The sequence below is a fragment of the Macaca mulatta genome, chromosome 7 (genome assembly GCF_049350105.2).
Source record: "Macaca mulatta isolate MMU2019108-1 chromosome 7, T2T-MMU8v2.0, whole genome shotgun sequence".
NCBI lineage: Eukaryota > Metazoa > Chordata > Mammalia > Primates > Cercopithecidae > Macaca > Macaca mulatta.
In genome coordinates this window covers 94,130,191-94,145,299 of record NC_133412.1, presented here as the reverse complement: position 1 = coordinate 94,145,299, position 15,109 = coordinate 94,130,191, and the positions used below count along the sequence as shown (strand labels likewise).

Genomic DNA, 15,109 nt, shown 5'->3' with positions numbered 1-15,109 from the left:
CTCAAAATGTTAAACTAGTGTTACCATATGACCCAGCAATTCTATGTCTAGATTTGTGCTCAGGAGAAATAAAAACCGGGGCCAGGTGCGGTAGCTTCTGCCTGTAATCCCAGCACTGTGAGAGGCCGAGGCGGGCAGATCACTTGAGGCCAGGAGTTGGAGACCAGCCTGGCCAACATGGTGAAACCCTGTCTCTACTAAAAATATGAAAATTAGCCAGGCATGGTGGCAGGCACCTGTAATCCCAGCTACTTGGGTGACTGAGGCAGGAGAATCACTTGAACCCGGGAGACAGAGGTTGCAGTGAGCTGAGATCACGCCACTGCACTCCAGCCTAGGTGACAAAGCAAGAATCTGTCTCAAAAAAATTAAAAAACAAATACTGCTATGAACATTCTGGTATATGTCTCCTGGTACATATGTGCAAGAGTTAATTTCTGCAAATTTTTAACTCCCAACCTCAGGTGATCTGCCTGCCTCAGCCTCCCAAAGTGCTGGGATTACAGGCGTAAACCACCATGCCCAGCCAATTTCTGCAAATTTTATACTCAAAAGTAGAGTTACATGTTAAACTTTAGTAGATAATGGCAAATATTTTCCAAAGTGGTTGCATCATTTATATACTTATGGGCAGTGCATAAAGTGCCCTATCCTCAAAAAATAATTTTATAGAAGTGAAGTCAAGTAAAAATAGAATCAACAGTAGCCATGATTGGGATTGAGGGATGGGAAAGTGGAACAAAATTACAAAAATACCTTTTTTTTTTGTTTTAGAGACAGGGTACTGCTATGTTGCCCAGACTGATCTTGAACTCCCGGCCTCAGGTGATCCTCCCACCTCAGCCTCGAGTAGCTGGTACAGGTGTGAGCCACCACACCTGGCCAAAGTTACAAAAATATCTTTTTTTTTTTTTTTTTTTTTTGAGACAGAATGTTGCTCTGGAGTGAAACTACATTTCAAAAAAAAAAAAAAAAAAAGAATTTAAGAATAAAATGTGAGAAGAGGGCCAGGCATAGTGGCTCACACCTGTAATCCCAGCCCTTTGGGAGGCTGAGGAGGGCAGATCACTTAAGGTCAGGAGTTCGAGACCAGCCTGGCCATCATGGTGAAATCTTGTGTTTACTAAAAATCCAAAAACTAGCCAGGCGTGGTGGTGCACACCTGTAATCCCAGCTACTTGGGAGGCTAAGACAGGAGAATCGCTTGAACCCAGGAGTTGGAGGCTGCAGTGAGCTGAGATTGCGCCACTGTGCTCCAGCCTGGGTTACAAAGTGAGACTCCATCTCAAAAAAAAAAAAAAAAAAGTGAGAAGACTGAAGAAAAGAGCTGAAAGTAAATCAGTTTCTGTGAAGGCCAGCAAAATGTTCTACAATGAGAGTTATTTTAATTCTAAAAGGTGTCCATCCTCAGGCGTAGAAGTTACCTTTTGAGGCTGGTAGCACCAGAGGTATTGCATCTGTGTCTCTAACTGGCAAGTCTTCTGATGTAGGGTCCACCAGATGTGACATGATCTCTGTTCCCAAGTTGTAAGAGATCCCAGAAGACACTGAAATAAAGGAAACATCCAGTCAATTACATGCAACTTTAGGATGTCTTCTGAAACATGTACATAAGTTGCAGCAGGAATTTCTCAGCACTGTCATGATGGAGTATGCCATGTCAGAGTCATTCTTATGGTAGTGTGGACAACTCTATACTAAAGAGTAACAACAAGTATTCAGTAGTAATGACTTTATTCAAAATGAAAATCAGTTTTTATGATTATGGAATTGATGGATATCATTTCAGATCATTTTTTAAGTGTCTGCTCAGCCTGGAAGCCAATGACCATCCCTTTTCTCTGCGAAATGGGCCTCTATCCCTCTTGCCACTCAATTTACAGGGACTAACTTCCCAGAAATCAGTTTATAGTCCATAATCCAGTCCCCGAAGCCATTGCTGATTGGACCAGGGTTAATCAAATGACCCAAGACAAATGACCCACGCTGAACCAATCAGATTATATCTCCTAGGAGGTTGAAAATAAAACAGAAGTTTAAATTAGCCTCTGGGGATGGCTAGAACTGTTATGTAAACTTGGGAGCTCTGAAATGACCATATTCAGCTCTGTGGCCTGAGTAATCAGGAAATCCTATCTGTAGAGTTGCCTCATACTCTGGCCAACACTCTTTTTCCTGGATGATAGTATCCAGTCTGGCCGGGATTATAGGCACCCACTACTGTGCCCAGCTAATTTTTGTGTTTTTGGTAGAGATAGAGTTTTGCTGTGTTGACAAAACTGGTCTTGAACTCCTGACTTTAGGTGATCTGCCCGCCTTGGCCTCCCAAAGTGTTGGGATTACAGGCGTGAGCCACAGTGCCTGGCCTCTTTCTCTTCCTTTTTTCTTCTTTCTCTTTCTTTTCTTCTTTTTCTTTTCTTTCTTTTCTTTCCTTCCTTCGTTGCCTGCCTGCCTGCCTGCCTGCCTGCCTGCCTTCCTTCCTTCCTTCCTTCCTTCCTTCCTTCCTTTCCTTCCTTCCTTCCTTCCCTCCCTCCCTCCCTCCCTCCCTCCCTTCCTCCCTTCCTCCCTTCCTCCCTCCCTCCCTTCCTCCCTCCCTTCCTTCCTTCCTCTCTCTCTCTCTCTTTTCCATTTTTTCTTTCAGCAGGGTCTTATTCTGTTCCCCAGGCTGCAGTACAATGGCACAACCACGTTTCACTACAGCCTCCACCTGGGCTTAAGTGACCTTCCAGCCTCTGCCTCCCAAAGTGCTAAGATTAAAGGCATGAGCCACCATGCCAGGCCTAGTCTCCTGACTTTAAATACTATGTATGTATATGCTTTTGCCTCCAAAATTTTTGTCTCCAGCTTCAGATTTGTACAATTTTGTTTTCTTTTTTTTTTTTTTGCTCTGTCACCCAGGCTGCAGTGCAGTGGTGCAATCTCAGCTCACCACAACCTCCACCTGCTGGGTTCAAGCAATTCTCCTGTCTCAGCCTCCCAAGTAGCTGAGATTACAGGCATGTGCCACCATGCCTGACTAATATTTGTAATTTTAGTAGAGATGGGGTTTCACTGTGTTGCCCAGGCTGGTCTTGAACTCCTGGCCTCAGGTGATCTGCCTGCCTCACCCTCCCAAAATGCTGGGATTACAGGAGTCAGAACGCGACCAGCCCAATTTCCTATTTTTTTAAACATTTCTCTTGGCATGGCTACTAGATATCTCAAATTCACTTTTCCCAAACAGGAATTTTGATTTATCTTACCAGTCTCATCTTTTCCCAGTCTTTCCCTAGCTCCATAAATGCCACTACCATCCTACCAATCCTGCAGCCTTGATTCCTCCCTTTCCCTCATCCATTAGCATGTTCTCCAGGTTCTTCCTTTAAAACATGTATCAGCCAGGCACAGTGGTTCATGTCTGTAACCCCAGCACTTTGGGAGGTCAAGGCAGGCAGATCACCTGAGGTCAGGAGTTCAAGACCAGCCTAGCCAACGTGGTGAAACCCTGTCTCCACTAAAAATACAAAAAATTAGCCGGGCATGGTGGCGGTTGCCTGTAATCCCAGCTACTCAGGAGGCTGAGGCAGAAGAATTGCTTGAACCTGGAAGGCGGAGGTTGCAGTGAGCTGAGATCGTGCCATTGCACTCCAGCCGGGGCAACAAGAGCGAAACTGTCTGAAAAACAAACACCAACAAGAACAACATATATCCGCCTGTCTCCACCACTAAAATTCAAGTGATCTGTGTCTCTTTTCTCAACTACCCACATTTTTAATGCTCTCCCCATTTTTCTCTCCCATCCTTCCTTATGTCTCCCTGAAACACCCAGAGTGACCTGTATAAAAACAACCCAGTTCATAACATTTCCTTGCCAAAACTCCAAATGGCTTTTCATTACACTTAAAGTAAAATTTACACTATTTTTTCCAGGGCCTGTAAAGCCCAACCTCATCTGATCCCCTTCTTACTCCTCCAATCATACCTTGTACCTTCCTTCCTCTAGCTCACAACACTCCTCACCACTTGCCTTCTCTTTGCTCTCCCAACCATCAAGCTCCTTCTTGCTCTTTTTTTTTTTTTTTTTTTTTTTTTTTTGAGATGGAGTCTCACTGTGTCACCCAGGCTGGGTGCAGTGGCGCAATCTCGGCTCACTGCAACCTCCACCTCCCGGGTTCAAGTGATTCTCCTGCCTCAGCCTCCCAAGTAGCTGGGACTACAGGCACGTGTCACCATGCCTGGCTAATTTTTTGTGTTTTTAGTAGAGATGGGGGTCTCACCATGTTAGCCAGGATGGTCTTGATCTCCTGATCTTGTGATCTGCCCGCCTTGGCCTCCCAAAGTGCTGGGATTACAGCCACTGCACCTGGCCTCCGTCTTGCTCTTTACTTGGCTGACTCCATCTGATCCTTTGGTCTCTCAAGCATCTTTTCATTTGCCAGGAGGCCTTTCTCTGACTTTGGTAGCTGAACTGAGCACTTCTCCTTCTCTTACCAGTCTTATACTCTGTCACCTCACGCTGTTTATTTCCCTTGTGACATTTACTATACACAGAAACTACCTTCATTTATTTATACTAGTTTATTGTCTGTCCCCTCACTAAAACATAATGACTTTGAAGGCAGAAAAATGGTTTATGTTGTTTACCTCTATAGATGCAGTACTGAACAGTTATTGGCACACAGCAGGTACTCAATAAATAAACACTGAGTGTATGAAAAGAAGAATGAACGAACAAGAGAGAGAATGACACTGAGGGGCTGAAATGGGTCAAAAAGTTCTTAAAGCATTCTGTTCTTGATTCCAGTCTTTTCCGAGTTTGTCTCCAAAATTTACGTCTCAGCCGGGCGCAGTGGCTCATGCCTGTGTTCCCAACACTTTGGGAGGCTGAGGCGGGCGAATCATCTGAGGTCAGGAGTTCGAGACCAGCTTGGCCAACATGATGAAACCCCGTCTCTAATAAAAATACAAAAATTTGCTGGGAATGGTGGCGTGTGCCTGTAATCCCAGTTACTCAGGAGTCTAAAGCAGGAGAATTGCTTGAACCTGGGAGGCGGAGGTTGCAGTCAGCCGAGATCATGCCACCGCACTCCAGCCTGGGTGACAAGAGAGAGATCCCATCTTGAAAAACAAAACAAAACAAAACAATTTAGGTCTCCAGCCTTGACTTTCAGATTTGTACAAATGATTTTTAAATATTTCCCCTTTCCGGCCGGGCGCGGTGGCTCAAGCCTGTAATCCCAGCACTTTGGGAGGCCAAGACGGGCGGATCACGAGTTCAGGAGATCGAGACCATCCTGGCTAACACGGTGAAACCCCGTCTCTACTAAAATACAAAAAAAAATTAGCCGGGCGAGGTGGCGGGCGCCTGTAGTCCCAGCTACTCGGGAGGCTGAGGCAGGAGAATGGCATGAACCCGGGAGGCGGGGCTTGCAGTGAGCTGAGATCCGGCCACTGCACTCCAGCCTGGGCAACAGAGCCAGACTCCGTCTCAAAAAAATAAATAAATAAAATAAAAAAAAAATAAATATTTCCCCTTTCAAACGTTTCCCCTAGTAAACATACTAGACAACTGAAACTCACCTTTCCCAAAGAGGAATTGTAATTTCTCTTACCAGTCTGATTGTTTCCCAGTCTTTCCCTATTTCCATAAATGTCACTATCTGGCTCTGTTCCTAACTTTAGGTTCTATAGTAGAGTCTTGTGTCCTATACAACAAATTCTCTGTTTTTGTTGAAGCCAGCTTGACTTGTCAACTGGAGAAGGGTGTTCAGAAGCTTATTTTGAACAAACAGAGAAATATAAAGAAAAAAGCAAAAAGTATAATGGAGAAATTCTATCACCTAGAGAAAACATAAACATTGTATTGATCTGCTTTCCAGACAATTTAACTTGAATTGGATAATTCATACTCTGTTCTGTAACATTTCATTTTTAAAAATCACAATAAATGGAGAGCATCTTTCCAATGTCATAGTCTTAAATAGATCTATACAGATTTCATAGCATGCCTATTTTAAGAAATCTGAATAATCACCCCAAAGTTTGTGTACTTTCACATGTTAGACCTAGGATTACAAGTAAATCTCAGGCCAGGCACGGTGGCTCATGTTTGTAATTCCAACACTTTGGGAGGCTGAGGTGGGTGGATCACCTGCGGCCAGGAGTTCGAGACCAGCCTGGCCACATGACAAAAGTTAGCTGGACATGGTAACAGGCCCCTGTAATCCTGCTACCCTGGAGGCTGAGACAGGAGAATCACTTGAACCCGGCAGGCAGAGATTCAGTGAGCCAAGATCATGCCACTGCACTCCAGCCTGGGCAAAGCAGAGCAAGACTGTATCTAAAAAAAAAAAGTAAATCTCCATTTAGTTTACAAGTAAATCTCCATTTGAAGTACCATACATAGGGACTGGACACAGTGGCTCATGCCCGTAATCCCAGCACTTTGGGAAGGTGAAATGGGCAGATCACAAGGTCAGGAGTTTGAGACCAGCCTGGCTAACATGGTGAAACCTCATCTCTACTAAAAATACAAAAATTAAATGAGTGTGGTGGCACATGCCTGTAGTCCCAGCTGCTCGGGAGGCTGAGGCAGGAGAATCGCTGGAGCACAGAAGGTGGAGATTGCAGTGAGCCAAGATTACACCATTGCACTCCAGCCTGGGTGACAGTGTGAGACAGTGTGTCACAAAATAATATGTCTCACAAAATGTCTCAAAAAATAATAATAGGCCTGGCGCGGTGGCTCAAGCCTGTAATCCCAGCACTTTGGGAGGCCGAGACGGGCGGATCACGAGGTCAGGAGATCGAGACCATCCTGGCTAACACGGTGAAACCCCGTCTCTATTAAGAAATACAAAAAACTAGCCGGGCGAGGTGGCGGGCGCCTGTAGTCCCAGCTACTCGCGAGGCTGAGGCCGGAGAATGGCGTAAACCCGGGAGGTGGAGCTTGCAGTGAGCTGAGATCCGGCCACTGCACTCCAGCCTGGGTGACAGAGCGAGACTCCGTCTCAAAAAAAAAAAAATAAATAATAATAATAATAATAATAATAATAAATAAAATAAATGAAGTAGCATATACAGGTTTACTTAGTCACCCAACTTCCTAGTTTCCTGTACACATTACATTACTGTAGAAATGTAATGTGAAGGAAAAGGAAAGGTGACTGCATCATAAGCTTGGTCCCCTGGACCTGAAGCCATTTGCAAAAATAGTAGAAAGGATGCTGTTGTTCTTTAATAACTGGGCCCAGAGTACACTGACACACCACCAAAGCTATGCAGCACTGTGGAACAATTGAAAAGTACCATTAAAACTGAAGTCAGAGAAGCTCTAAGAATGAAATGGAGTTTATTGGAATGCCAGAGAAGAAAAGCTAGTTGAGACTGTCAGTGAAGGTGTGTTGAAGAAACATCCAAAATCCAATAAAGTGGCCAGATTTAATTTCTCAGGAAAAAAAAGTGGAATGTAGATTCTAAAAGGGTTTATCAATTGTTTTGAACTCAACAGGATGAAAGACTAAAGAAATTTCCAACCAGTATGGTGGCTCACGCCTGTTATCCCAGCACTATGGGAGGCCGAGGTGGGCTGATCATGATATCAGGAGATCGAGACCATCCCTGCCAACACAGTGAAACCCCGTCTCTACTAAAATACAAAAAAACTAGTCGCGCATGGTGGTGCGTGCCTGTAGTCCCAGGTACTCAGGAGGCTGAGGCGGGGGAATCGCTTGAACCCGGGAGGCGGAGATTGCAGTGTTGCAATGAGCCGAGATCATGCTACTGCACTCCAGCCTGGTAACAGAACGAGACTCCGTCTCAAAAAAAAAAAAAAAAAAATTCCTTTCAGTGATATTCAGAATCGCAGTGCACTTGGACAAGGGTAGGTTAGTGAGGATTAAGAACCCTTTACTAGTGATAGATGGATAGATGTATAAAGCCAGCTTGATGACATCAGCAATTAAAATTTTCTTTTTCTCTTTTTTTGAGACAAAGTATGGCATTGTTGCCTGGGCTGGAGTGCAATGGCGCAATCTCGGTTCACTGCAACCTCCACTTCCCGGGTTCAAACAATTCTCCTGCCTCAGCCTCCAGAATAGCTGGGATTACAGGTGCCTGCCACCATGCCTGGCTAATTTTTTGTATTTTTTAGTAGAGATGGTATTTCACCATGTTGACCAGGCTGGTCTCGAACTCCTGACCTTGTGATCCACCAGCCTCAGTCTCCCAACGTGCTGGGATTACAGGCGTGAGTCACCCCGCCCGGACTTCTTTTTTTTATTTTTTACACTCTGTATCACTGGGCAAGCATTTAAAATTTTGTAGTCACTTCCCCTTACTCTTTATTATTATTATTATTATTATTATTATTATTATTATTATTATTTTGAGACAGGGTCTCACTCTGTCGCCCAGGCTGGAGTGCAATGGTACGCTCTGATCTCACTGCAACCTCTGCCTCCAGGGTTCAAGCGATTCTCGTGTCTCGGTCCCCCAGGCAGCTGCAGTTACAGGCGCAAGCCACCGTGCCCAGCTAATTTTTGTACTCTTAGTAGAGACAGGGTTTTGCCATGTTGGCCAGACTGGTCTCGAACTCCTGATCTCAGGTGATCCACCTGCCTCAGCCTCCCAAAATGCTGAGATTACAGGTGTGAGCCAACATGCCTGGTCCAAGAGTAGATTTTAAGTGTTCTCATCAAACACAAAAAATTGATGAGCATATGAGGTAATACATATTTTAATTAGCCCAAGATTGGGCAGGCGCAGGGTCTCACGCCTGTAATCCCAGCACTTCGGGAGGCTGAGGCAGGAAGATCACAAGGTCAAGAGATCGAGACCATCCTGGCCGTGGCCAACATGGTGAAACCCTATCCCTACTAAAAATACAAAAATTAGCGGGGTGTGGTGGCACGTGCCTATAGTCCCAGCTACTGGGGAGGCTGAGGCAGGAGAATTGCTTGAACCCGGGAGGCGGAGGTTGCAGTGAGCCGAGATTGAGCCACTGCACTCCAGCCTCGTGACAGAGCAAGACTCTGTCTCAAAAAAAAAAAAAAAAAAATTAGCCCAAGGTAGTCGTTTTCCACTATATATATTTTATATTTGAAATATATATATATTTCAAAGCAACAAATTTTACACAATAAATATATACAATTTCAAATTGTCAATTAAAAATTAATTTGAAAAGGAGTTTTATTCATTCTGCAGATAGCAGATACATTTCTGAGCATAAAAGCAATAGAATTAGAGCTATGGAAGAGCTTCAGGAAGATTCATCTACTATTAGTGATTTAGAAACTGGGGAGAGGACAGTGTTAAGAGGATATTGCTATAGTTTAGGCAAGAGGTCTTGAACTAGGGAAGGATGAGGGTAGGGAGATGGAAGAATAAGACGGATCACGAAGACACTGAGGAAGGAGAATCAAAAGATGTGACAACTGTTTGGATGTGGGATACAGTTAAGAGAGTGACAGGATTAAAGATGACTTGGTAATGTTGTGCTGGATGCCTGGGAGACTGGGGTACAATAGAAAAATGAATAAACCAGGCCAGGTGCGGTGGCTCATGCCAATAATCCCAGCACTTTGGGAGGCTGAGGCGGGCGGATCACCTGAGGTCAGGAGTTTGAGATCAGCCTGACCAACATGGTGAAACCCCGTCTCCACTAAAAAATACAAAAATTGGCTGGGCATGGTGGCGTGTGCCTATACTGCCAGCTACTTGGGAGGCTGAGGCAGGAGAATCGCTTGAACCTGGGAGGCGGAGGTTGCAGTGAGCAGAGATAGTACCAGTGCACTCCAGCCTGGGTGACAGAGTAAGACTCTGTCTCAAAAGAAGAAAAGAAAAGAAAAGAAAATGAATAAACTTATTTCATTCTCTCAAAAACACCCCTAGGGAAGACATAGGAAACTGTAAATATGCATCAGATAGAAACTTACAGTTCTTGCTTGCTCCAGATAGCTGTCGCTAATTCTTTTCTCCCAATGTTCTGGTGTCCTTTAGTATTCTAGGTTCCAATCAGCTTGTCCTTCTGGCTTGTTGAAAGAGGAGCTAATCCAGTTCTGTTTAGCTTTTAAGATGTTAACTCTTTGTAGATCAGAGTGTGAAAGCTGTGCTTTTTCTCTATGCATGTTTGACTTGGAGAAAGATCAGCTTAAAGGTTCCTTAACAGATCCACTTCTCAACTAAAACTAAAGCTGAAAACACATTTGCAGGATTTGAGATTAAAAGAAATTTGTTAGTATTCAGAGGATGATGTTTAAATCTTTAATTAATTAATTAATTAATTAATTTTTTGAGACAGAGTGTCGCTCTTGTCGCCCAGGCTGGAGTGCAATGGCACGATCTCGGCTCATGGCAACCTCTGCCTCCCAGGTTCAAGCAATTCTCCTGCCTCAGCCTCCCAAGTGGCTGGGATTACAGGCATGCACCACCACGCCTGGCTAACTTTGTGTTTTTAGTGGAGACGGAGTTTCTCCATGTTGAGGCTGGTCTTGAACTCTTGACCTCAGGTGATCCGCCTGCCTCGGCCTCCCAAAGTGCTGGGATTACAGGAATGAGCCACCGCACCTGGACTTTATCTGAAGGGCAACAACAGTAGGAGTTGTTCTGGAGCCCTGAGATCCCTTTGAAGAGAACAAACACTGCATAGTTGGTGGGATTAACATGCCTATTCAGTCCACATGTGCCAGCGCTTTCAAGTAAGAGAATGTATATCTTCCATTTCACCATGACCACAGTTTCCAAACCAAACTTTGGGATGTAATTATGAAGCAATAGGATTTCATATAAGAAAATTAAATGTTCTTAAAAATTCTGCATGGCTGGTCACTACGTTCATATTATATATTAAGTGGAACATGGTCTCAATTGTTACATAAAATCCCCTCTTTATTTATTTATTTTGAGATGAACTTTTGCTCTCGTTGCCCAGGCAGGAGAGCAATGGTGTGATCTTGGCTAACTGCAACCTCTGCCTCCCAGGTTCAAGCGATTCTCCTGCCTCAGTTTCCCGAGTAGCTGGGAATACAGGCGTGTGCCACCATGCCCAGCTAATTTTGTATTTTTACTAGAGACAAAGTTTCTCCATGTTGGTCAGGCTGGTCTCGAACTCCCAACCTCAGGTGATCCACCCGCCTTGGCCTCCCAAAGAGATGGGATTACAGGCGTGAGCCACCATGACTGGCCTAAATCCTCTCTTTAATGCACTGAATGTGTGCACTGAGAAAGCTGGTTATTGGCATGAAGTTCAGGGATTTCCAGGAGGATGAACACATGGTTAATGGGCCCCATGTGACTTCCTCTAAATCCCATGAAATAATAAAATAAAATAAAGCTGGGGAGACAATTAGAAAGTAGAAAAAGTATCCAGGACACATACATTTCCCAGTGAAGACAGGAAAATCCAATATAATATTTTCCCGGGTTTAAGTGACAGATTTATAAAATTTAAAAGCTGGGCTTTTATGCACTTAAGGTTGCTTCTTTCCCAAGCTATTTCTTCATAAATCTGGGATTTTCTGTCCTTTTTTAAGATGCTCTAGCCAGAGACAGTGCAGGCCAAAATTAACTTTGAAGTAAGCCAAGTTCGTGTTTGATAATTCTGTTCTCTTTTCCGAACCTCTGACTTCTGTTAATTTCTTTTTTTTTTTTTGAGACAGAGTTTCGCTCTTGTTGCCCAGTCTGGAGTGCAATGGCGCAATCTCAGCTCATTGCAACCTCTGCCTCCCGGGTTCAAGTGATTCTCCTGCCTCAGTCTCACTAGTAGCTGGGATTATAGGCGCCCACCACCACGCCCAGCTAATTTTTTGTATTTTTAGTATAGAGGAGGTTTCACTTTGTTGGCCAGGCTGATCTCAGCCTCCTGACCTCATGTGATCCATCCGCCTCAGTATCCCAAAGTCCTGGAATTACAGGCGTGAGCCACCGTGCCTGGCTGACTTTTGTTAATTTTTAAAACATCTCCTCCTACCTCTTTCAGGCAACCAGTTTCCCTTAACATTCTGATTACATCTTGGAGTGAATTTATGTATTTTTTCCACTAGACTTAATGTACTTCTCAATGTAGATGGTAAGGCCTTGTTCTATGTTAAAGAAATTTCAGGCCGGGCACAGTGGCTCATACCTGTAATCCCAGCACTTCGGGAGGCCGAGGTGGGAGGATTGCCTGAGGTCAGGAGTTCGAGGCCAGCCTGACCAACATGGTGAAACCCCGTCTCTACTAAAAAGACAAAAATTAGCTGGGCGTGGTGGCAGGCGCTTGTAATTCCAGCTACTAATGAGGCTGAGGCAGTGGGAATCACTTGAACCCGGGAGGTGAAGGTTGCAGCGAGCTGAGACTGTGCCATTGCACTCCAGCCTGGGCAACAAGAACAAAACTCCACCACGAAAAAAAAAAAGAAAAAAGAAATTTCAGTCATCGGCCAGGCGTGGTGGCTCATGACTATAATCTCAACACTTTGGGAGGCCAAGGCGAGTGGATCACCTAAGGTCAGGAGTTCGAAACCAGCCTGGCCAACATGGTGAAACCCTGTCTCTACTAAAAATATAAAAACAATTAGCTGGCTGGGCGCGGTGGCTCACGCCTGTAATCCCAACACTTCGGGAGCCTGAGACGGGCGGATCATGAGGTCAGGAGATCAAGACCATCCTGGCTAACACGGTGAAACCCCGTCTCTACTAAAAATACAAAAAAAATTAGCCGGGCGTGGTGGCCGGCGCCTGTAGTCCCAGCTACACGGGAGGCTGAGGCAGGAGAATGGCGTGAACCCAGGGGCCAGAGCTTGCAGTGAGCCGAGATTGCGCCACTGCACTCCAGCCTGGGTGACAGAGTGAGATTCCGTCTCAAAAAAAAAAAAAAAAAAAAAATTAGCTGCGCGTGGTGGCGGGTGCCTGTAATCCCAGGTACTCGGGAGGCTGAGGCAGGAGAATCACTTGAACTGCAGAGGCGGAAGTTGCAGTGAGCTGAGATTGTACCACTGCACTCCAGCCTGGAGGAAAGAGCAAAACTCTGTCTCAAAAAAAAAAAAAAAGAAATTTCAGTCATCAAAAAAGACTTGGGTATATTATTTTATAACATTTTGACTATAAAAGTAATACATGTTCACAGTAGATACAAACAAACAGAAAAGTAAAAAGAAAAAAATGAAATGTATTTGTAATCCTACTATACATATATAACTACCATTTTGGTATATATATGCATATAAGCATACATAATATTTGCAATAAAAATGAGATTATTTATTTTATTTTTAAAAATTTATTTTAAGTTTATCATAATTAGGCCAGGTGCGGTGGGTCATGACTATAATCCTAACACTTTGGGAGGCTGAGGTGGGTGGATCGCTTGAGCCCAGGGTTTCGAGATCAGCCTGGACAACATAGAAAAACTCTGTTTCTACTTAAAATACAAAAATTAGCCAGGCATGGTGGTGCCTACCTGTAATCCCAGCTGCTTGGGATGCTGAAGTGGGAGAATTGCTTGAGCTGAGGAGGTTGAGGCTGCAGTGAGTCAAGATAAAATCACTGCATTCCAGCCTGGGTGACAGAGACCTTGTCTCAAAAAAATAAGAAAAGAGAAAAAAAATTTCATAACTGTGGTAAAGTACACATAATATAAAATATGCTATCTTACTTATTTTTAAGTGTACATTTCAGTAGTCTTACATATATTTTCACTGTTGTGCAACCAATCTCCAGAACTTTTTCATCTTGCAAAACTGAAACTTTACACAAATTAAATAATAAGTCTATTTCTCCCTCCCTCCCGACCCTGGTAACCACCATTCTACTTTTTGTTTACAAGGGTTCCATTACTCCAGATCGTTTATTTTTAAAATGTCTTTAGTTTTCAATAACCAATATACCATAAACAATTGACATTTTAAAAATATCATTGTTGGGCCGGGCGTGGTGGCTCAAGCCTGTAATCCCAGCACTTTGGGAGGCCGAGACGGGCGGATCACAAGGTCAGGAGATCGAGACCATCCTGGCTAACATGGTGAAACCCCGTCTCTACTAAAAAAAATACAAAAAACTAGCCGGGCGAGGTGGTGGACGCCTGTAGTCCCAGCTACTTGGGAGGCTGAGGCAGGAGAATGGCGTGAACCCGGGAGGTGGAGCTTGCAGTGAGCTGAGATCCAGCCACTGCACTCCAGCTTGGGTGACAGAGCAAGACTCCGTCTCAAAAAAAAAAATTAAAAAAAAAAAAAAATAAAATAAATAAATAAATAAATAAATAAAATAAAAAAATAAAAATATCATTGTTTTTTATTGCATAATTTTAATGGCTGTTTAATATTCTATTCTATAAACATATAATTTAACCAATGCCCTACTGATGAGCATTTAGATTATTTTTTGCCATTATAACCACATCATATTAAAATCTTTACTTACATCCGTAATTATTTTTCTAAGAAGCATTACTAGAAGTGGAATTGCTGAGTCAAAGAGAACTTGCATTTTTACGATCTTTGGTACTTATTTGCCAACTGTCTGACTAACTTTCTGAAAGGATCTACCAGCTTATACTCCTATCAGCTGCATCCATTTATTTGCATCTTAACATTAAGAACATCTTTTTTTCAAACATCTATTTCATAGACAAAAATATGAATTCATGGCCAGGTGCAGTGGCTTACTTCTGCAATCCCTGCACTTTGGGAGGCTGAGGCGGGTAGATCACAAGGTCAAGAGATTGAGACCATCCTGGACAACATGGTGAAACCCCGTCTCTACTAAAAATACAAAAATTAGCTGGGCGTGGTGGTGCATGCCTGTAGTTCCAGCTGCTTGGGAGGCTGAGGTACGAGAATCACTTGAACCAGGGAGGTGGAGGTTGCAGTGAGCCAAGATGGTGCTACTGCACTCCAGCCTGGTGACAGAGCAAGACTCCATCTCAAAAAAAAAGAATGCATGTCCTTTAAATTTGCATTTCTTTGATTGCTATTTACCTTGAACTTTAAAAATATTTATCATTGTATATGTCTTTTGAGTCCTTGATGTGTTAAGAATATTAAATTTTTGCTGGGTGCGGTGGCTCACACCTGTAATCCCAGCACTTTGGGAAGCCAAGGTGGGCGGATCACCTGAGGTCAGGAGTTTGAGACCAGCCTGACCAAAATGG

General features: G+C 43.8%; 1 protein-coding gene across 1 annotated transcript in view; it reads right to left on the bottom strand.

Annotated features, from left to right (window-relative positions):
* RPGRIP1 (RPGR interacting protein 1) overlaps window positions 1-9,994 on the bottom strand; it is a 78,710-nt gene extending 68,716 nt beyond the window's left edge. Inside the window, exons 1-2 of the mRNA XM_077940587.1 lie at window positions 9,918-9,994; window positions 1,425-1,547 (exon numbers count right to left, since the gene is read on the bottom strand). Coding sequence (XP_077796713.1) covers window positions 1,425-1,509 — 85 coding nt within the window. The 5' untranslated portion in view covers window positions 1,510-1,547; window positions 9,918-9,994. The remainder of the gene's footprint in view (window positions 1-1,424; window positions 1,548-9,917) is intronic.
* Between the last annotated feature and the right edge of the window lie 5,115 nt (window positions 9,995-15,109).